Consider the following 22,588-nt stretch of genomic DNA (forward strand, 5'->3'; position numbering starts at 1 on the left):
TTTAATTTGCATTACCCTGATGAAATATTATTAGGCGTCTTTTCATGTGCTTATTTGTCATTTTTATATTTTTAAATGTAAAGAGCCTGTTCAAATCTTTTGACAACGTATTTTAAAAATAAAAATATATATACCCTTTGATCTAGAGGTTCCACTTTTATAGAAATGAAAGTCCTAATGTGCAGTGGATAGGGCCAGCAATTGGAACAAAGCAAACACTCAACAGTGGGAAAAAGGCTGAATGAATTGGCCATACCATGGGCTATTATGCAGCCATTAATAAGTACATTAGTGCTCTACCAGATGACTTGAGGACTTTTAGCAGGTAAGGTTGAATAAGAAAAGTAAAATGATAAGAACAGTGTAATATTATCTCAAAGTTTTAACACAAATGATTTTCAAAAAGACCCCTCTCTCTCTTTTTCTCCCTATCTAATAGGATTATATAAATAGGATGAAAATTAAGAAAGGACATACCAGGTTGTTAAACTGGTTTACCTGAGGGTTGTGCAGGATGGAGGGTGGGTGCTGATGTTGCGGGGAGGGAAGTGTCCACAGTAAAACTGCATATTTATTTAGGTAAAATTATGTATGAAAAGAAAAAGAATCCCTCTCACACTGAAATGAGGGTTAAATGAAGTATATGCAACTTACCTAGTAAGTACTTAGTACATAGTAGGTGATCAGTAAACAGAAACATGTAGAAAGTTGGGTAGTTTTCCCATTTGTTAATGATTAACTTCTGAGAATAAAAGACAGAATCAAAGAACAGACTGATTTTGGGATTCATCAATAAAAATGGGTCTGATTTTTGATATTTTAGAAACAGCCTATCAGATGGTCTGTATCTTGTAACCTTTTTTTGTGGAGGAAGGGGGCACTGGGATGACAAGATCAGGGAAAGTGTGCATAATGTAGTAGTGACTTGTGCCTGTGGAGACATGGGCATCCAGTAGGGTAGCCTGATAGGGGCCCACGGACAGCTTACGGAGGAGGAACTCCCTCTACTCAGCAACCCTCTCTTATGTTATTCAGTGGTTCTCTAGGACCTCCAAGGGAGAGAACCTTCCCCTCAAATTCTGGTAGTACATGTCATCTTCTCTTTATTCATTCTTATCTCTGATTCTACCCCCAGGATCATGTATATGAACTTCTCAACACGATTGATGCCTGCCAGTGCCATTTTGATATCGTAAGATTCTTGGCAATTCTCTTCTATCCTAGAGCCACAGAAATTGTCTCTGTTGGGACAGTGTGGGGTGAGATGGGACTGGAGGAATGGCTATTCCCCCAGGACTATAATATAATATATATAATTTATACTGTATAATGAATGAATGGCTATTAATTCCAGGACTATAATTCTTTTGTAAAAATGTTGAAGTTAAAGTGTATTTACATGCTAAGCAGATCAGCAATGTGATTTATTTAATCCAGAATGCACATAAAAATCTTCTTATTCTACCTCCTCCAACCTCTAAATGCCACCTTATTTCCTGGCCTCCTTATATCTTGAGCTCACTTTTAGCCCCTGAATTTTGTTAAAATTTTCTCCTTCTGAATTTGCAGTCTTGTCAGTTTCTCCTTCTAAATAGATTGTTCCAGAGTCTGTTTAGCACTGTCTGGAATGGTTGGGGAAATAGTGGTTAATAAGCCTTGCTGTTCTTGGGTTCCTATGTATTTTCCTTGTAGAATCTCAACTTTGACTTCACTCGGAGTTACCTGGACTTGATAGTGACCTATACCTCAGTTATTTTACTTCTATCACGGATTGAGGATCGACGGGTACTCATTGGCGTGTACAACTGTGCCCATGAGATGCTTCATGGACATAGGTGAGTTGAGATTTACAAGACGAAGAATCTCATACATGGTACTATGAGGTAAAGGTGGATACAAGAGAAATAGATGGCATGCTTTCTCATGTGAGAATATATAATCTATATGATAACCCAGGCAAAATAAAACAATTGCACTGTCTCTAATGAGTTTTTAATCCTGGACTGCTGCCACTCTGCCTTTGAGGTTATTGCAAAAGGCAAAGAAAATTCTTTTTAATCTTAGTAGGAATAATATTAATAAAGTTAAAGCCATTAGACGTAAGTAATGTATGAAAATACATTTGAAGCCAAATATAAATGGATTTTGGATTATCTGCAATTCTTTGCCTTTCCATTAGTGCAAATAAAAGTATTTAAGGACTGAAAAAAATAAAGACCAGAGGGATCAGAGTGGGCCGTGGAACATTGTTCTATGTATGATGTGTATTCCCATGTGCCTACATTCTTTTTTTTTTTTTTTTCTTTTTTGCGGTACGCGGGCCTCTCACTGTTGTGGCCTCTCCCGTTGCGGAGCACAGGCTCCGGACGCGCAGGCTCAGCGGCCATGGCTCACGGACCCAGCCGCTCCGCGGCATGTGGGATCTTCCCGGACCGGGGCACGAACCCGTGTCCCCTGCATTGGCAGGCGGACTCTCAACCACTGTACCACCAGGGAAACCCTTACCATTCATTTTGAATGTATATATAGTCTTTTGGGTTGTATACAGATTTGGGTCCAGCCATATTACTTGATTTGTGACTAATCAATATGAATTTATAGAATACCTATCATGTGTCCAACCTTATTTCAGGTGCTTAATACGGAAGAAACTTTCATGGACCAGCCCCAAATCATGTGATTCTATCTTAGTTATACCTGGGCCTGGTGTGGGTTATCTGTATATGTAATTCACAGTTTAGTATCTTTGGAGGTGGTGGAGAATACCAGACTATGTACACATTGTTATCCTATATGCAAACATGAGAGTTTACGTCATGTTTAAGGGAGGGCTGTAACTCCTTTTTCCTATGCTTCCAGTGACCCCAGTTTTGCCCGTCTGGGTCAGATGGTCTTGGAGTATGACCACCCTCTGAAGAAGCTGACAGAGGAGTTTGGGCCCCACACAAAGGCAAGTTTCTTGAGAGAGTGGAGAATTCCTCAGGCAGAAGTATGTTGTCCCCATTATTGACATTGAAGATTCATTTGTTTTTCTCCACAGGCTGTGAGTGGAGCCCTGCTTTCTTTGCACTTTCTGTTTGTCCGAAGGAACCAGGGGGCTGAGCAGTGGCGTAGTGCCCAGCTTCTAAGTCTCATCAGCAGCCCTGCAGCCATGATTAACCCTGCTAATTCAGACACAGTGAGTTCCCTTTTCCTCTTGTCAGTGGAAGCATTCTCTTTCCAAGGCCATCTCTTTAGAAGGTGCTTCTTTTCAGGAAATATCAGCCCTAAGAGTGCTTTAGCCCTCTTCTAGGATATGCCTCTGAGTTGATCACCTCTTGTGGCTAAAAAAATCATAGTTGGGTTGGAGCTTTTCTTTGGACCAGCATTAGTGTGTGCCTGCCCATAGAAGGAATTTAGTAAATGTTCATAGAATGAATGAATGGATGAAACTGAGTCATTAGGCACCTATTCAGCCCAGCAGGAACTTGAGCATAGATGTCAATTAATTAACAAATTTTTTTATTCAACCACTATCGGCCCAAGGTCCTTCTTCAAAGAATTTATAATCTAGTAGGAAGATATGCCATGTAGTCATAAAAATACAACTGATGGTACAAGAGTATGAGAAGCACCAAACAAGTGGTGTATACTTTACATGGAAAAAGAATCCAAGGGAGAGGGAAATCATGAGATTTTGAGTATTACTCTCCTGAATTGTTGAAGAGAAGTTATGTCAAACCATTTGTTTGTCCTCACTTCCAGTCCAAGTTCCTTTTTCTTTTCTCAACTATATTCTTTTTTCCTCACTCCACTTCTAGTGCCTCACCTCCATTATTGGCAGGTTTCCCAGATATTGGCTTATCAAAGTGCCCTTATCCAGTTTGGTAAAATAAAAGTTGGTTTTCATACTCAAATTCTAGCTTGACTGCCCTTGTCTTGACTGCCTTAGTCTTTAGCATAGACCAAGTTAAACAACTGCTAGACCATCTCTGCCTCTCTTCTCATAGATGGCCTGTGAGTACCTGTCTGTGGAAGTGATGGAGCGCTGGATTGTCAGTAAGTTTTGTGGAATGAGGTGGGAACAGACATAGCATGTTATATGAAGATCAAATTCTAAAAGTCTTCCTCTGCACTGTTTTACCCACCCACAGTTGGGTTTCTTCTTTGTCACGGGTGCCTCAACTCCAATAGCCAGTGCCAGAAGCTGTGGAAGCTGTGTCTGCAGGGTTCCCTGTACATCACCCTCATACGGGAGGATGTGCTACAAGTGCACAAGGTCACCGAGGATCTGTTTAGCGGTTTGAAAGGGTGAGATATGAGGTCCCAACTAATCTTCTTTAGGGATTTTTAGCCCCTCCTGACATCCTTTTCTAGTCTCCATAAGTGTCCCAAGTATAGGTGTTAAGGAATAATTCTAATTATTGAAAAAGTATTTATTGAATACATTCTATTTACTAGGTACTTCACTTGATACATTAGTTAATAAGATAACATAGAGGTTAAGATAATGGATTCTGAAACCAGATTACCTGGGTTTGAATTCCAGCTCTACCACTTACTGGCTATGTGATCTTGGGCAAGTTACTTAGCTTCTCTATGCCATACCTCAATTTGTCTATAAATAATAATAGTAATTCCCTATGACCTACCTCATAGGGTTGTTATGAGGAATGAAAGAGTAACTATTCAGAAAGCATGTAGAAAAGTGCCTGGTACTTTGTAAGTGCAATATATGTACTTATTAAATTAAAAAAGACTTCTCTTTTTTAAAAAGAATCTCTGCTCTCAAAGAACTTGCAAATTAGTGAAAAATAGATAAACTGTTGTGATATAATAAGGGATTATGATGTATAAACCTAAAGTGCTTTAGAAGGATACTTAAACTGGCCCTGGAGGATCCAGGAAAACCTGGAGGCAGATAGACCTGAAGAATTAAACAGGGGAAGTGTGTGTGTGTGTGTGTGTGTGTGTGTGTGTGTGTGTGTGTGTGTGTGTGCTGGAGTGGTGGGGGTGGGGATGGAAAGGCAGGGAAGTTGCTTAAGGCAGAGAAAGATACTTTAGGCAGAGAAACTATCAAGATTTCATAGCAAGAGGGAGCATGGGCAAGTTCTAAGAAATTCATATAGCCCAGGTTACAAAAATGAAGATGTTGTCAAGAGACAGGTTTGGAGAGGTAAATTGGGGCCTTGGATGTCCTCTCACGGGATTTGAGCCTGTTCTAAAAAGGCTAGGGAGGGACTTCCCTGGTGGCGTAGTGGTTAAGAATCTGCCCGCCAATGCAGGGGACACAGGTTTGATCCCTGGTCTGGGAAGATCCCACATGCCGTGGAGCAACTACTGAACGTGTGCTCTAGAGCCCGTGTGCCACAACTACTGAGCCCGTGCGCCTAGAGCCCGTGCTCTGCAACAAGAGAAGCCCCTGCTCGCCGCAACTAGAGAAAGCCCGTGCGCAGCAGAGAAGACCCAACGCAGCCAAGATAAATAAATAAATTTATTTTTTTAAAAAAGGGATAGGGAGCCATTGAATGATTTTTCTTTTTTTTAAAAAAAAATTTTTATTTATTTTTGATTGCGTTGGGTCTTCGTTGCTGCGCACGGGCTTTTCTCTAGTTGAGGCGAGCGGGGGCTACTCTTCAATGCAGTGCGTGGACTTCTCATTGCGGTGGCTTCTCTTGTTGCAGAGCACAGGCTCTAGGCGCGCGGGCTACAGTAGTTGTGGCTCGCGGGCTCTAGAGTGCAGGCTTAGTGGTTGTGGCGCTCGGGCTTAGGTGCTCCGCGGCTTGTGGGATCTTCCCGGACCAGGTCTCGAATCCGTGTCCCCTGCATTGGCCAGCGGATTCTTAACCACTGTGCCACCAGGGAGGTCCCCATTGAGTGATTTTTAAACAAGGGAGTGACACAATCATATTTGCATTTTAGAAATAGTCACTCTGGCTGCAGGGAAGAAAAGAAGTTAGGTGGATAAAAACTAGAAGCAGGGGCGCTTCCCTGCTGGCGCAGTGGTTGAGAATCTGCCTGCCAGTGCAGGGGACATGGGTTCGAGCCCTGGTCTGGGAAGATCCCACATGCCGCGGAGCAGCTGGGCCCGTGAGCCACAGCTACTGAGCCTGCTCCTCTGGAGCCTGTGCTCTGCAACAAGAGAGACCACGATAGTGAGAAGCACATGCACCGCGATGAAGAGTGGCCCCCACACCACGATGAAGAGTGGCCCCCTCTTGCCGCAACTAGAGAAAGCCCTCGCACAGAAACGAAGACCCAACACAGCCAAAAATAAATAAATAAATAAAACACATAGCCAAAAAATAAATAAAATAAACATTAAAAAGAAAAAACTAGAAGCAGGGATTAAGTAAATTAGGAGGAATTGAGGATGAAGTCAAGGTTTCTGGATTGGATACTTGGTATGCCTTAAGATATTTGTGGGGGAAAGGTTGTGAATTCAGTTTTAAGCAGTTTGAATTTGAAGTATTTGTAGCACATTGAAGTTAGATGTAGACCTTTTACCTTGTGATTGTGGAACTTAGGAGTGAGATCTGGATTCAGATAAAGGTTGGCAAAATGGTAATCAAAGCCATGGGAGTAGGTAGTCACGGAGAATGTGTGGAGTGGGAAGAGACTGGGATAGAACCTCTGAGAACGTTGAAATTTAAGGGCCAGCAGAGACAGAGAAATCAGTGAGAGGTGCTGAGAAGAAGAATAACAGAGGCAAGGAAAGAAGACATGCTAAGAAGAAAGGACCAGTTATCTATAAATATGTTAGACGATGTTGGGAGGTCAAACAAAATGAGGACAGGAAAATGTTCATTGAACTTGGCTGTAAAGATGGTCTTAGTCCCCTTCTTGTGGATAACTTCAGTTGAGTGCTGAGGTCAAAACCTGGATTGCAGTGGGTTTAGGACCAAATGGGAGATAAGGAATTTAGTAAGTAACTCTTTCATGAAGTTTGACTTTGCAGGGAAGAATAGAGACAGAGTTATAATGAGAAGGAGGTATGGGATTAAGGAAGGGGTCAAATACCTTTATTATCTTTGTAGTTGCAAAACTAACACCAGAAATGTGAAAAGTACAAAAAGGAAGTTGACTACAGTCTCACTTCCCATAATAGTTTGGTGCATGCCCTCCAGATGCTTGTGTATATATATGAACATGTAAAGGTGTGCATATATTTTCAGCCTTATATAAGCAATTGATAAAAAGCAATGGATCCACATTCTACATTATATTCTTTATTTTTGGCTGCGTTGGGCCTTCGTAGCTGCGCGTGGGCTTTCTCTAGTTGCGGTGAGTGGGGTCTACTCCTTGTTGCAGTACGTGGGCTCAGTAGTTGTGGCTCATGGGCTCTAGAGTGCAGGCTCAGTAGTTGTGGCACACGGGCTTAGTTGCTCCACGGCATGTGGGATCTTCCTGGACCAGGGCTTGAACCCGTGTCCCTTGCATTGGTAGGTGGATTCCTAACCACTGTGCTACCAGGGAAGCCCCTCTACATTACATTCTGAAGATTTTTTTTTTTTTACTTACTGTATTTTGGATATCTTTGTGTATCAGTCTATAGAGACTTATTCTTTTTAACAGTCAAACAGTATTTCATTATGTGGTTGTAACATAATTTATTTACCCAATCCACTATTGATGGACATTTGAAGTGTTCCCTCTCTCCCTCCTTTTTTTTTTTTTTAAAAAAAAATCTTTACAAACAATGTTGAAATGAACATCCTTAGACATATATCTTGGTGAACATTTCTTTTTTTTTTTTTTTTTTGTGGTACACGGGCCTCTCACTGTTGTGGCCTCTCCCATTGCGGAGTGCAGGCTCAGTGGCCATGGCTCACGGGCCCAGCCACTCCACGGCATGTGGGATCTTCCCGGACCGGGGCACGAACCCATATCCCCTGCATTGGCAGGCGGACTCTCAACCACTGCGCTACCAGGGAAGCCCTGTGAACTTTTCTGTAGGGTAAATTCTTATAAGTGGAATTGCTGGGGTAAAGGATATGCATATGCAAATTTTAATAGCTCCTCCCAAATTGTCCTCCAAACAGATGTATTATCTACCATCTATGAGAATACTTATTCCTCAAACTCTCAACAACTGAGTATTATTAAAAATTCATTGCCAGATTTAAGAGAGAGTAAATCTAAGATTAATAATTAGAAGTTACAGGAGGTAAATAGATACAGATATATAGAAAAACTTTCTAATGATTACCGCTTCTGGGGAATGGAAGGGATGTTTGAAGTGTGTGTTGTTCCCCATCACTAAGAACAACACTAACATGTAAGATTTATAGTTTAGGGAGTTCTTTGACATTAATGATCTAATTTGATCTTCGTGTTATACTCAGGTATATGTTTAATATATTCTTTTTTTTTTTTTTTGGCTGCACCACGCGGCATGCAGGATCTTAGTTCCCTGACCAGGGATCAAACCCGCGCTCCCCTGCAGTGGAAGTGCCGAGCCCTAACCACTGGACCGCCAGGGAAATCCCAATACCTTCTTTTATAAATGAGAAAATAGAGGCTCAGTCTCAGTGTCACTTAATAAGAGATGCAATTAGGAAATCATTCCAGATTTTTTGACTCTTAATCCTCTCACTTTCCATTGTACCATGTAGAGGATGAAATAAAAAAAATTACCCACCAGGAATGCTGTGGAGTTGAATCCTGAGTTGATTAAGATACTTTCCAACTCTAAATTTCTTTGATTCTGTGCTAAGCTCAATAAGGGGTGGTTTGGAGAAGAGAAACAAAAGGTTATAAATTCGACTAATGTGGTGGCAACAGATGCAGGACAAGAGAAGACAGATATAAGGGACATAGAGAGCACAGTACCTAAAGTAGTCGGGGACTTTTGAGCATAGGTCACTAGTTGAAAAAAAGAAATATGGTCAGGAGAGTCAAATGTTACAGATAAACAAAGAACAATGAAAAGGCCATCTAATTTGGTGATTCAAAAGTTGACGGTGACCTTAGAGAGAGCAGTTTGTTTAGTGTCTAAGGTCATATGGGCTTCAAGGGTCAGTGAAAGGTGAGGTAAAAAAGAGTAAAGGTGTCTCTCTGGAGGAGTTTGGTGGTGTGGGAGAATGAGCAAAGTTCAGTAGATTGTCAGGGTCAAGCGAGGGTCCTTTTAGAATAAGGGAGGCTTATTGGGAGAAAAGAATAAACCAGTGGAGAGAGAGAGAGATTGAAGTGACAAAAGGGTAACTGATAAGGTTAAATTCTAAGAGGAGGTGGGTGGGAATGGTACCCAGGGGAGAGCTGGAGTAACTACTTTTACTTGAGAGCAGGGCCTGTGTCATATTTATGCACTGCTTCTTTGTATTTACCTCAAACCTGGAAGAGTGCTTAGGCTTGAAGGTGTCAAGGCAGGAGCACAGGACAAGAAATCTAGTCCCAGCTTTGCCATTAAAACCCTATGTGGGGGCTTCCCTGGTGGCGCAGTGGTTGAGAGTCTGCCTGATGATGCAGGGGACGTGGGTTCGTGCCCCGATCCGGGAAGATTCCCACATGCCGCGGAGCGGCTGGGCCTGTGAGCCATGGCCGCTGAGCCTGCGCGACTGGAACCTGTGCTCCGCAATAGGAGAGGCCACAACAGTGAGAGGCCCACATACCACAAAAAAAAAAACCACAACAAAAAAACAAACAAAAAAAACCCCTATGTGACCTTGGGCAAGTCAGTTTTCTTCCGCAGGTATTATTTTCTTTATTTGCAAAATAATGATGAGAAATAGATAATCTCTAAGCTCTATGAGTCTCTTGTTAATAGGTCAGGGTAAAAGGTAAGGTTTGGAAAGATCCTGATGGTGAAGGCTGCCCATGCTCCCTGCAGGCTGTAGTTTGGAATCTCTGAGGACTGGGAAGGTGGGATGAGGCCTTTAGCTGGTGGTATGGCCAACCCTTCTGTGCGTATGTCAATCCTCAGGTATGGCAAGCGAGTGGCAGACATAAAGGAAAGCAAGGAACATGCAATTGCAAACAGGTAAAGGCGGGGAATGAGCTCTTCCAGAGGGGATGGAATAGGGATCTCTCCTGAGACTGTTCTCTCCTCTCCTTGTTCTCACCCAAGTTTCTGTACAGCCTTATTGTCTCAACCCAAGAACTTGCTGCTGCCCCGCAGATTCTTGTGTTTCCTTACCAGGTCTAACTGTGGCATTGAACCTTCCTTCTAGCTGACACCCCTTCCTAAATGCAGCTGTCTCCTGCACTGCCTTTGGAAGATTTTTAAGGGTGGGAGAGGCAATATTCTCTAGTTTCCACTTTCTTTCCTCAGTGGCCAGTTTCACTCTCAAAGGCGTCAGTTTCTGCGGATGGCTGTGAAGGAGCTGGAGACTGTGTTAACCGATGAACCAGGACTACTGGGTCCCAAGGCAAGAGAAAAAAACGTTGGGAGGAGGACGATGTTCAATGATAAAAGACTCCTATATGGGGGATGACTTGGCATTCATGAGTTTTTGCATTTCTGAGTTTTTTGTTCTGTTTGTGTATGTATATGCTGATTCCCTTGAATCTTCTTAGAGTACCCTAAAACTTCTTGTATCTCTTTTTTGGGCACTATCATAGTATATCGTATATTATAGCTATTTGTGTACTTGTCTTATCCTCTATTTGACTGTGAACTAATTGAAGACAGATTTTTTTTGTGAGTCTCTGTGTTTAATATTGGATACCACTGTTGGTATGGTTACACAGTTGTATCCATATGCATATTTTCATGATAGTTTTCTCTGTGCTTTGAAATCCTTTTTTTTTTTTTTTTTTTTGCGGTTCGCAGGCCTTTAACTGTTGTGGCCTCTTCCATTGCGGAGCACAGGCTCCGGACGTGCAGGCTTAGCAGCCATGGCTCACGGGCCTAGCCGCTCCACGGCATGTGGGATCTTCCCGGACCTGGGGCACGAACCCGTGTCCCCTGCATTGGCAGGCGGACTCTCAACCACTGCGCCACCAGGGAAGCTCTGAAATCCATTTTTAAAGTTGAAAATTCTCATAGTCCCTGTCCCCTCCTTAGGCCCTTTTTGCTTTCATGGCCCTGTCCTTCATTCGTGATGAGGTCACTTGGCTGGTTCGCCACACAGAAAATGTCACCAAGACGAAGACACCTGAGGACTACGCTGACTCGTTAGTACTTGGCATGGTTAAGAATCTTGACCTTAGATGGACTGGGAAAAGGGACAGGGGGATATCAAATGACCTTGGGAGGTCTCAGTTTCTGCTCTGTTGTTGCTGTCTTTGTTTCGGGTAATGTTTTCAGTCTTATACAGCTTTCTGTTCTCATCCTCGACTTTGTAGGAGCATTGCAGAACTGCTTTTCTTGTTGGAGGAGATTAGGGCTCTGGTCCGAAGACACATCAAGGTGATAGAGCAATACCACCTTCAGTACCTGGCCAGATTTGATGCTCTTGTGCTCAGTGACATCATTCAAGTATGTTTAATTGATGACACTTTGGAAATTTGGGGTGATCCCTGGTCATTTTCTTCTGGGGGCCACCCTGGCTGAATCTCATGCTCTATAGATTGTGTGTCAAAAAGCCTGATTTCCCCCTCTACGTTTGTTAAAATTAAAAAAAGGACTAATAATCTTAGCAATTTTTTTCCCCAAGTGAGGCTGCATAGAAATAGGAGAGAAGAGTAAAGGGCAGTTGGGTGTTAGCATGGCAGGGAACTCAGGGAGTTTCCTCCGTGTCTCGTTTGGCTCTTTCTCTTTGTGGCACTTGGCAGCTCTTTCTACCTTCATACACTGACTGAGCCTTGTGGTCCTTGTTTCTCTCCTGGTGGAACTTATACCTCCTTGACGGTAACTCCACCTTCTCTTTTAGAACCTGTCTGTGTGTCCTGAGGAGGAGTCCATCATAATGTCCTCATTTGTCAATACTCTGTCCTCTCTGAATCTCAAACAAGGTAACTGGAGGGAATTGGAGGGGGAAGAGTGAGGGAAAACATCTTTTTTTCTAGAAATATTGATCTCTTGAGCCAGGGAATAGCCAAGATGACTTTGCAGAGGCCCTATTATACCATTCCATGCAGTTGGATAGAGGTGCTGGTTTTTTTTTTTTTTTTTTTTTTTTGTGGTACGCAGGCCTCTCACTGTTGTGGCCTCTCCTGTTGCGGAGCACAGGCTCCGGTCACGCAGGCTCAGTGGCCACGGCTCACGGGCCTAGCCGCTCTGCGGCATGTGGGATCTTCCTGAACCGGGGCATAAACTCGCATCCCCTGCATTGGCAGGTGGACTCTAAACCACTGTGCCACCAGGGAAGCCCTATTATTTCCTTTTAAACTTCTATTTTTCTTGCAGTTGATAATGGAGAAAAATTTGAATTTTCTGGATTGAGGCTGGACTGGTTCCGTCTACAGGTAGGTCTGTTTCTGTTAATGGTCCCCCATTCTCAAGGTTTTTTCTCCCTTCTCTTTCTAACTCCTAAGCTCTGCTGTATGGAATGATTCAACACTGAAAGCTGCTGATTGGACAGGACAAATACCAGCCAAACTGTAGTCCCAAGGCTGGGAGTCTTTTTCATTTATCTTGTTTTTCTCCACCCTTTTCTGAACTCCAACCATAGGCATATACCAGTGTGGCTAAGGCTCCCCTGCACCTGCACGAGAACCCTGACTTAGCCAAGGTGATGAACCTCATTGTCTTTCACTCTCAAATGCTGGACTCAGTAGAGAATATGCTGGTGGAAACTTCTGATTTATCTACTTTCTGGTATGTCTTGACTCAGAGCTCTATATCAATTGACCCGATCTTTTGCCTGGCCTCTGTGGGGGACTCTAATTCCCCCAGATACACGGGAAAGGCTTGTTTTCTTTGAGATCTCTTTAAAGGCGGATGCTCAAACTCCACAGCTTCTTCTTTCCAGCTTTTATCAAGTGGTAGGAATTTGAAGTTGATTCCCTTTTGTGTTGGCTTTCTTTAGGAAAGCCAGTTGGACTTTACAAAGCCTTCTCTTCTCTGGGATAATTCATTGATTGTCTTTTCCTCACGGTTATATGTGGAACCTCCTTCTTCTTTTTATTCTTGGGACATTGTGATTTAAAAGAGACATGGAAAACTTGGAAGTTTAGTGGAGAGGACTGAAAATAATTGGGAGGGCTGGGGAACAGGGTCTTTAGAGAATGCAAATGAGTTTGTTTTCCTTGGGTATCATTCGGCCTTTACTAAGTGACCATTGTTGTTCATAACTCTACCCTTTGAGGGATCAAACACACAACACAATATGTTGGCTCTGCTCTCTGCATTCAGCATGAGTGGGGAGGTATAATACCCACATGTGAAAAGGACATCAACATAATAATGGCAAATGTGCATGATGTTGAGAGAATACAGGGTTGAGGAAAGATCAGTCTCATGAAATTAATCAGAGAAAGTTTTCTGGAGCCTGAGTGTCAAATTTTGAGAGGGAACTGAATTAGTGATACTGAGGGACTTCTAAATCAGGACCCAAATCATGCAGAGGTTCTGAGGGAGGAATAGCAAATTTTGTACAAGAAAAAGGAAGGAGGTATTATTGGGTTGGCCAAAAGGTTCCTTTGGTTTTTAACGTAAAAATGAAAGACACATTTTTCATTTTCACCAAGAACTTTATTGAACAACGTATTAACCCTTTTGTTCCACTACCTTCTGCCATTTTTCAGGCAGCTTCATAATTCCATCTTCCCAAAACTTTTATCTTTTTGAGCAAAGAACTGTTTCAGGTGCCTTTTATTTTTTTTAAACTTTTATTTATTTATTTATTTATTTGCGGTACGCGGGCCTCTCACTGTTGTGGCCTCTCCCGTTGCGGAGCACTGGCTCCGGACGCACAGGCTCAGCGGCCATGGCTCACAGGCCCAGCCGCTCCGCTGCATGTGGGATCTTCCCGGACCGGTGCACGAACCCGTGTCCCCTGCATCGGCAGGCGGACTCTCAACCACTGCGCCACCAGGGAAGCCCTCAGGTGCCTTTTACAGTCTTCCAGGGAATTGAAATTCTCTCCATGAAGATAATTTTGTAAAGACCGAAATAAATGGAAATGTGAAGGTGCAATACAGTGGATGGATCAGAACTTCCCAGTCAAGCTGTAACAGTTTTTGCCTGGTCATTGAAGAAACATGTGGTCTTGCATTATCCTGATGGAAGATTATGTGTTTTCTGTTGATTAATTCCGGACTCTTTTCGTTGAGTGCTGCTTTCAGTTGATCTAACTGGGAGCAGTACTTGTTGGAATTAATCATTTGGTTTTCCAGAAGGAGCTCATAATAGAGGACCCTCTTCCAGTCCCACCATATGCACAACATCACCTTCTTTCGATGAAGCCCGGCCTTTGGTGTGGTTGGTGGTGGTTCGTTTCGCTTGCCCCACGATCTCTTCCGTTCCACATTATTGTACAGTATTCACTTTTCATCGCTCTTCACAATTTGTTTTAAAAATGGAGTTTTTTTATGTTTAAGTAGAGAATCACATGTGGAAATATGGTCAAGGAGGTTTTTTTTTTTTTGCTTAAGTTAATGTGGAACCCAAACATCAAAGCGATTAATGTAACCAAGCTGGTGCAAATGATTTTCAGCACTTGATTTGGATATTTTGAGTATGTCAGCTATCTCCCGCGTGGTATAACATTGATTGTTCTCAATTAATGTCTCAATTTGATCGCTATCAACTTCAATTGGTCTACCCGACCATGGAGCATTGTCCAGCGAGAAATCTCCAGCACGAAACTTCGCAAATCACTTTTGACAGCTTTGATCAGTCACAGCACCTTCTCAGTATACTGCACAAATATTCTTCTGCGTTTCAGTTGCATTTTTACCTTTCTTGAAATAATAAAGCATAATATGCCAAAAATGTTGCTTTTTTTCTCTCATCTTCAATACTAAAATGGCTACACAAAAATTCACCAATTTTGATAAGTTTTTTTTTTAAAGGCATGCTGATATGACAGCTGTCACAATACAATCTAACAAAAGTTGTTTCAAATGAAGTTAAAGACAACTAAGTGCTACTAGAGCCATCTTACGGAAAAAAAACCAGACGAACTTTTTGGCCAACCCAATACTAACCTGTCCTGGGATCCAGTAAAAAAGTCTGAAAGGGTTGAGCTTCTTGGGTTCCCGTCTACCTTAAGGGTAGGGAAATTAAGGAGGGAGGGGTGAATATCAATAAATATTTGTTGAAAGAATGAATATTCTCTCTATCTCAAAGGGACCAGCTCCTAAACCCTGGTTGTAAGTGTCCTTCCCCCTTTTCCACAGCTTTCATCTTCGTACCTTTGAGAAGATGTTTGCTATGACCCTGGAGGAACCTGCCATGTTGCGTTATGCCATTGCTTTTCCCCTGATTTGTGCTCACTTTGTCCACTGCACTCATGAGATGTGCCCAGAGGAGGTGAGTACCCTGACCTCCAAACTCTGTCATCTCTTTAATCACATCTCATTCTTATTCCCCCAAAACACAATTCCAAGGGTTGATTTTGGTCTTAGGAAGGGTCCAAACATAGGTATCTGATGCAAGTCCCTAAATGTCTCAGCTTTATGTAGAATGTGTACTCTCTCTGGGTCTCGTTTTCTTCTTCTGTAGGAGTGGGTAGCTCAGGCTGGGGCTCAGAACAGTATTATGAGGAAGAAGTGGTTGTCCTGGTGATGACAGTTTCTTCACTGGGTCCTCTTTCCCAAAGTACCCCCACCTGAAGAACCATGGCCTTCATCACTGCAACTCCTTCCTGGAAGAGTTGGCCAAGCAGACCAGCAACTGTGTCCTGGAGGTCTGTGCTGAACAGCGAAACCTGAGTGAGCAGGTAGGCTCAGCCCTCTCTCTGTTTCAGTCTGCCCTCTGCAGTCCCTTGGTGCCTTCCCCTCTATCTACCTTTATCTTCTTCTCAAACACCAAGTTCTCTAACCCTTTCAGGTAGGGCTAGGGCTTTTGTGTACATGAGTTTATGGCAGGCTTTTTTTAGTGTAGTCCCATCGTCAGTCTTTACTCCCTTGGGACTCAATAGAGGTGTCTAAAAATACTCTAATTTGAACAGCTGCACTGCAACAAAATCTGTGCTTTCATCTGAAGTGTTCCAAGAGATGAGTTAACTTTCTAATTTACTTCCCCTCCTCTCTCTGCCCTGTGTACACATACTTAGAACAGTGGCCCCAGATCACCTGTCTTGTCTCACCTTTCTGTCCATCTGCACCCTAATCTGTAGCTATCTGAACATTTTCAGGCACCTCCTCTGTGTTTATCCTTAGGGCTGCTTTTGTGTCTTTTTTTTTTTTTTTTTAAGGAGTCAACCTTCCTGATTTTATTAGTATTTTGAAATATGTTAATGGATTTTCATATTGAATCACTAATTCAACATACTTCACCATCATAGTGTTATTCTTCACTTTGCTTCTGGATTCTGTTTGCTGGAAATTTCTGCTTTGCTTTTGTGTCTTTGTCTGTTGTTTTCCCCTCTCCTCCGTTGACTGACTCATAGCACCCGGTCATGATTAGCTCAACCTAAGTTTATAGGAAATTTGAAAATGAAGAACTTGTTCCGCTGTTGCCCTGGATTCTTTCAGGTTTCCTAGACTACCCACCCTTCCTGGGTTTGAGTCAGGCTTTGTAGCAACTTTGGTAGGAGGGGAGTCAGGTTGTGTGCGTGTGCGTGCATACGTATGTGTGTGTGTACATCTGCACGGTTATATTATTACATAACCTTCCTATTTTCTCATATGTAAAATGGGGATAAAAATAGTTTCTTTTTATTTTTTTAAATTTTTGGCTGTGTTAGGTCTTCGTTGCTGCGTGCGGGCTTTCTCTAGTTGTGGTGAGCGCGGGCTACTCTTCATTGTGGTTAGTGGGCTTCTCATTGTGGTGGCTTCTCTTGTTGCAGAGCACGGTGCCTAGGGCACATGGGCTTCAGTAGTTGTGGCACACAGGCTCAGTAGTTGTGGCACACAGGTTTAGTTGCTCCGTGGCATGTGGGATCCTCCTGGACCAGGGATCGAACCCGTGTCCTCTGCATTGGCAGGCGTATTCTTAACCACTGTGCCACCAGGGAAGTCCAAAAATAGTTTCTTAAAAGAAGTATCATAAAGGTGAAATGAAATAGCATATGTTAAATATTTGGTATGCAATTCCCAATAGATGTTAGCTGCTATATTATTTGGCATTTATTGGGCACTAAGCCCTGTGCTGGGTTTTTGGGATGGGGTCCCAGAAGGAAAGGTACACAATTCCTGCCCTTGGGGATGTCCCAATTTAAGGGAGAAAGGTGTACAAATACATGTTTGAAAGAAATTTGAATAATTAATGCAAGGAAGATATGTAAACAAGTACAATTATGGGTATATTCATCGCTCAACTTGAATACCTACTACATGCAAAGGACACAGTTAAAGATATTTGCTCAGTGCTGTATCAGGGTTGACTAAAACATTATGTATTATTTTCACACACACCAAAACTTTTGCAAATGAGTATTGGCCCCTCCAAAGTTATCATTTTGAATAAATAGTGATGTTGCCATTACTAATGGAGTTGGGTTTTATGGAACTACTTTCAGAATCTACCACAGACAGCTTTGCATAGTTTCAAGGTTGACGCACCTTTGCCTGTCAAGGTAGACTTGAGTTTTTGGAAACAGTAGAAGCTTGGATTTTAAAAAAAACAAGTGTGACTATTAAGTAAGAAAACCAGTTTTCTCATGGCTGCTATTGTGCTCTAAGAGTAATTCCAAATGAAGAGATGCATGGAAGGAAAGAGAGATAAAGGCAGAATGAGAAAAAAACAGACAATAAGGGAGGGACCTATTTATAACTGTTAGATGGATTACTTGGCAGTTTTAAGAACGAATCTCACTTCTCCATTCACTTGTGTTTGTTTCTAAAGCTTCTACCTAAGCACTGTGCCACTACCATCAGCAAGGCCAAAAACAAGAAAACCATGAAGCAGAGGCAGACTCCAAGAAAAGGAGAGCCTGAGAGGGACAAACCAGGAGCTGAGAGTCACCGGAAGAACCGCAGCATTGTCACCAAGTGAGGACCTAGGCCTTAGAGGGCCAGCAGGGCACTACCTCAAAGAAGGGAGAACAGGAAAGAGGGGAGGTGATGCAGCAAAAGAATGCAGAAGTGGTGGTGGGGAATGACAGATATGGAAAAGTGCTTAAATATGAATTTTCTACTTTGCCTTTGAAGTCACCATCAATATGTACTCTTCTAGGCTGAGTTTTTCCAGAAGATGAAAGGGGTCTGATGGTCATGGGCCTGACAGATCCTCCCCAGATACTAGCAGGCAGTGCCAGACCTGTAATGGAGGCTCATTTTACTTTCTCAATTTTACCCAGCATGGACAAGCTACACCTAAACTTGACAGAATTGGCACTGACAATGAATCATGTACACAGCTTCTGTGTATTTGAACACACCATCTTCCCTTCTGAGTATCTCAGCAGCCATCTGGAGGCCAGACTCAACAGGTATCACTCTTTTGTTGTCTTCTGTTTGCTTAGTATGGTAGTTCTCAAAGTTAGGTTCCATTAGATCCATCTTGGTGGTCATTCTGATGCAGTCAATCTGGCATAGGTCCCAAGCATCTCTATTAAAAATAAATAAATGAAAAGAACCCAGACTTCCCTGGTGGCGCAGTGGTTAAGAATCTGCCTGCCAATGCAGGGGACACGGGTTTGATCCCTAGTCTAGGAAGATCCCACATGCTGCGGAGCAAATAAGCCCGTGTGCCACAGCTACTGAGCTTGTGCTCTAGAGCCTGCGAGCCACAACTACTGAGCCCACGTGCACAACTACTGAAGCCCATGCCTAGAGCCCATGCTCTGCAACAAGAGAAGCCACCACAATGAGAAGCCCGTGCACTGCAACGAAGAGTAGCCCCTGCTCACCACAACTAGAGAAAGCCTGCACGCAGTAACGAAGACTCAATGCAGCCAAAAACAAACAAACAAATAAATAAAAGAACCCCAAACCTCTATAGGTTTCTTTTTTTTAAAGATTTATTTTATTATTTAATTAATTAATTAAATTTATTTTTGGCTGCGTCGGGTCTTAGTTGCAGCATGCTGGATCTTCGCTGAGGCATGTGGGATCTTTTGTTGCAGTACGTGAGGTTCTCTCTAGTTGTGGCGTGCGGGCTCCAGGGCACGTGGACTCCGTAGATGTGGCGTACGGGTTCCAGAGTGCGTGGGCTCTGTAGTTTGTGGCACACGGGCTCTCTAGTTGAGGTGCTTGAGCTCAGTAGTTGTGGTGCGCGGGCTTAGTTGCCCCACGACATGTGGGATCTTAGTTCCCTGACCAGGGATCGAACCCATGTCCCCTGAATTGTAAGGCGATTCTTTATCACTGGACCACCAGGGAAGTCCCTCTATAGGTGGTTTTGATGAACAGCCAGAACTGGTCATCACTGGTTTAGTAGGGTGAGTGGGGCCTTTGCAGTCAGCAGATCTGTGTTGATGCTGTTAGCTAAGACATTAGAGCAGGTTATCTAACTTGTTTGAGCCTTAATTTCCTACCCTATAGAGTAAGGATAATGATATTTACTTTATAATGAGAATTACCTGTAATTGAGAATTGGTAGAGAATTAAAGATAATAATGAGTGACATATATAGGCCTCAACAAAATAAATTGCCTTCCCTCCACTTTACCTCTCATTCTGTTGTTCCCTGAAGCTGCAGAAACATTCCTTATATTGAAATTGTACCATATAGTAGGCAAATGAGGGGAGTGAGGGGAAAAATTTTTTATGAATAATCTCCTAGTCTTCTGTGTTTCATTTTGCAATACGTAGTATATTTACTCATTCACTTAACAAGTATTTATTGAACATCTATTGTGTGTCATCAGTGTTCTCAAAGCTGTTAATACAGCAGTATACAAAAGAAATAAAGATCCCTGGCCACATAAAGCTTACCTTCTAGCGGGAGAGACAAGCAGAATAAGAGCGTAGGATATATAGTAGATTAGAAAATAAATGCTAAGCAGAAAGTTAAAGCAGGAAAAGGAGACAGGAAGTGTGTAGTGGTGGTGGTGGTGAAATTTTACATAGGGTAGCCAGGGAAGGCCTGCTTGAGAAAGTGACATTTGAGTGAACTCCTGAAGGAATTGAGGAAGCCAAGTGGGTGACTATCTGGGGAAAGGGCATTCTGGGCGGAGGAAACAGCAAGTGCGAAGGCTCTGAGGTGGGAACATGCCTGGTATGTTCAGGGAACAAGGAGGAGACCAGTATGAGCCACGGGGAGACTGGTAGGACGTGAGGTCAGAGAGGCTGGAGGAGTGGCAGACCGACTGTTGATGTGGCTCTATGCCATTGTAAGGATTTTGGCTTTGATTCTGAGTGAGACGGGGAGCGTAGGCAGGGTTTGAGCAGAGCAGGAACATGATTTCACTCAACATTGCAGTAGGTTCACTCTGTCTGCACTAGGGGGGCCAAGGACAGGAGCAGGGAGAACAGTTAGGAGTCTGTGCCTTGACTGTAGGAGATGCAGGCTAATTTTTCAATTAGTTTTTTGCTTGGGTGACAGTAAAATTAGTTTGTTTTCATTCCGTACACTTTAGCTATATGGAAGGAAGTGTCTCAGGTGCATAAAAAAAGTCAAGAAGATGACAATTTGATAATCATCCATGCATAAACCTTCAGAAGCTGGCAATGGTTTCTAGGCCCGGGAACAGCATGTCACTGGCATCATTGTTCCTAAAGCCTGGAAGTTGGCCTAAAGGTTTGGCCTCAAATGAAAACTCTAAAATAGATTAGGCTTGCCTCCCGTCTGTCCCTTCCATAGTATTTTTCCTCAAGTGGTACCTCTTCTCTTTTCCTTTTCATCTGGGGAGTAGGCCCTCCTGTTCCCTTACCCTCCCCTGCCATAAAGTTTTCCAAAAGCACAGAACAAACAAAAAACTCCCAAACATCTGTGGCTTTAGGGAGAACCTGATGGACTCTTTCATACTGATGTGCAGATGACTGACAAAAGCTTGTGTTGGCAAAGTCTAATGTTCTTCTTTCCCCTACTGTTTACATTTTAACAAGGAAGAAAGCCTCAGGCAGAGGACTGACTCTAATTGTGAATTCTCAGGTTCCTGGGGAACGTATTTTGGAAGGGGCTGGGAGTCCAGTGAGGAGGGGTGTTCTTGGTGTGCCCCTAAAATAATACAGTGTGGACAGTTATTCTACCTTCTCTAAGGTTGGCTATAGATGTGTGCCAGCCAAGTGTTCTCTCTCTCCACCTGGCATCCCGTGGCCACTTGGGATTGCACTGCACTTCTAAGGATTTCTGGGTGTGGTTTTCCATTTCTGACAGTGATTGGAACTAATTCTTTCCGAGGAGAAAAGACAAATGTTGGCCCTGAGAATGCAAGAGGTTGTAAGCAAGCACATACAGTTAGATGGCATTTGGGAGCCCAGGTCTTTTACCACCTGATTTAATTTCTCCAGAGGAGGCAGAAGAGCATGGTGATTGAGAATCAAATGTTATTGGATTCAAGTCCCAGCTTTGCCACTTGCTAGCTGTGTAGTCTTCACAGATGGCAAGTGGCTTACTATCTGTGTCTCAGTTTCTTCATCCATAAAATGGGGATAATAATTGTACCTACCTTATTGGGTTACTGTGAGATTTACATGAGATAATGCGTGTAGTTAAATCATAGTACAGCACCCAGGACACAGTATAAATGTGATAACTGTTACTATGTTTGTCATTATGATTGTGATTATGGTTTTTGTCACCTAGAGCCATTGTGTGGCTGGCTGGCTACAATGCCACAACCCAGGAGATCGCCAGGCCTTCTGAGCTCTTGGCAGGAGTCAAAGCGTACATTGGTTTCATAAAGTCACTGGCCCAGTTTTTGGGTGCAGATGTGTCCAGAGTCATCCGCAACGCCCTCCTGCAGCAGACGCAGCCACTGGACTCGTGTGGGGAACAGACTATCACCACTCTCTACACAAATTGGTCAGTGTTGCTTATCCTCTCTCACTGCCTTACTTCTTTGTTAGCACTTTTTCCTTTATGCAGTAGGACCTCGGGACCAGGCATTTTAGCTCCTAGGGGCATAGACCCCCAAACAGAAGCTTGTTTCTGCCCGAGGACTGGAGCTGTAAGCTGGGGCAAACTCAGATCCCCTCTGTCCACCATGAGGTCTCTTTCTAAGCTTCCATGTAACATCCATTGATCTACTCTGTAGCAATTTGACCCTTTTCCTCTTAATCTGCCGCTCTTAACCTTCCTTTTCTGGATTCTTACTGTTTTCATTTCAAATGATCTCTCTTCCTCTTTCTGAAGTTCTCTTATTTCTCTCTTTGTCCAGTTTCTCCCCCTGAAGACCAATCTGTCTCACACCATCTCTCCGAAGCACTGTCTCCTTACCTCCCGACATGACTGTGTCACGTCTAGTAGATTGTTCTTCAGGGCGAAAGAGGCCTCCTCCCCCAGACTGGAGGAGGCAGGGGTCAGCAGTATTTCCTTTGAGGGTTAAGGATGGAGAGGAGCTGGATTCCTACCTCCCTAAGCCACTGGGTGGCGTTCTTAATCCAGTATCAGCTCGGCAGGAGCCCGGCTGCAAAGAACCCCCTGAGGAGGGGGAAAGACTGAGACAAAGTTTACAATAAAATGCCAACAGGGGCCTGGCAGGTAAGGTAAATGGGTGTTGTGGGCTAGGTG

General features: G+C 43.2%; 1 protein-coding gene across 3 annotated transcripts in view; it reads left to right on the forward strand.

Annotated features, from left to right (window-relative positions):
* Positions 1–22,588, forward strand: part of NCKAP1L (NCK associated protein 1 like) — a 59,675-nt gene that overhangs the window by 19,160 nt on the left and 17,927 nt on the right. For all 3 annotated transcript variants that reach the window (XM_067009447.1, XM_059081528.2, XM_067009446.1), the window contains exons 4-21: positions 1,136–1,192; positions 1,693–1,835; positions 2,860–2,950; positions 3,041–3,178; positions 3,990–4,038; positions 4,134–4,290; positions 9,902–9,958; positions 10,250–10,346; positions 10,985–11,094; positions 11,266–11,398; positions 11,793–11,874; positions 12,269–12,327; positions 12,534–12,679; positions 15,205–15,337; positions 15,627–15,746; positions 17,816–17,961; positions 18,270–18,401; positions 21,662–21,880. In XM_067009447.1, coding sequence (XP_066865548.1) covers positions 1,136–1,192; positions 1,693–1,835; positions 2,860–2,950; positions 3,041–3,178; positions 3,990–4,038; positions 4,134–4,290; positions 9,902–9,958; positions 10,250–10,346; positions 10,985–11,094; positions 11,266–11,398; positions 11,793–11,874; positions 12,269–12,327; positions 12,534–12,679; positions 15,205–15,337; positions 15,627–15,746; positions 17,816–17,961; positions 18,270–18,401; positions 21,662–21,880 — 2,069 coding nt within the window. The remainder of the gene's footprint in view (positions 1–1,135; positions 1,193–1,692; positions 1,836–2,859; positions 2,951–3,040; positions 3,179–3,989; positions 4,039–4,133; positions 4,291–9,901; positions 9,959–10,249; positions 10,347–10,984; positions 11,095–11,265; positions 11,399–11,792; positions 11,875–12,268; positions 12,328–12,533; positions 12,680–15,204; positions 15,338–15,626; positions 15,747–17,815; positions 17,962–18,269; positions 18,402–21,661; positions 21,881–22,588) is intronic.

The sequence above is a fragment of the Kogia breviceps genome, chromosome 12 (genome assembly GCF_026419965.1).
Source record: "Kogia breviceps isolate mKogBre1 chromosome 12, mKogBre1 haplotype 1, whole genome shotgun sequence".
Taxonomy (NCBI): domain Eukaryota; kingdom Metazoa; phylum Chordata; class Mammalia; order Artiodactyla; family Physeteridae; genus Kogia; species Kogia breviceps.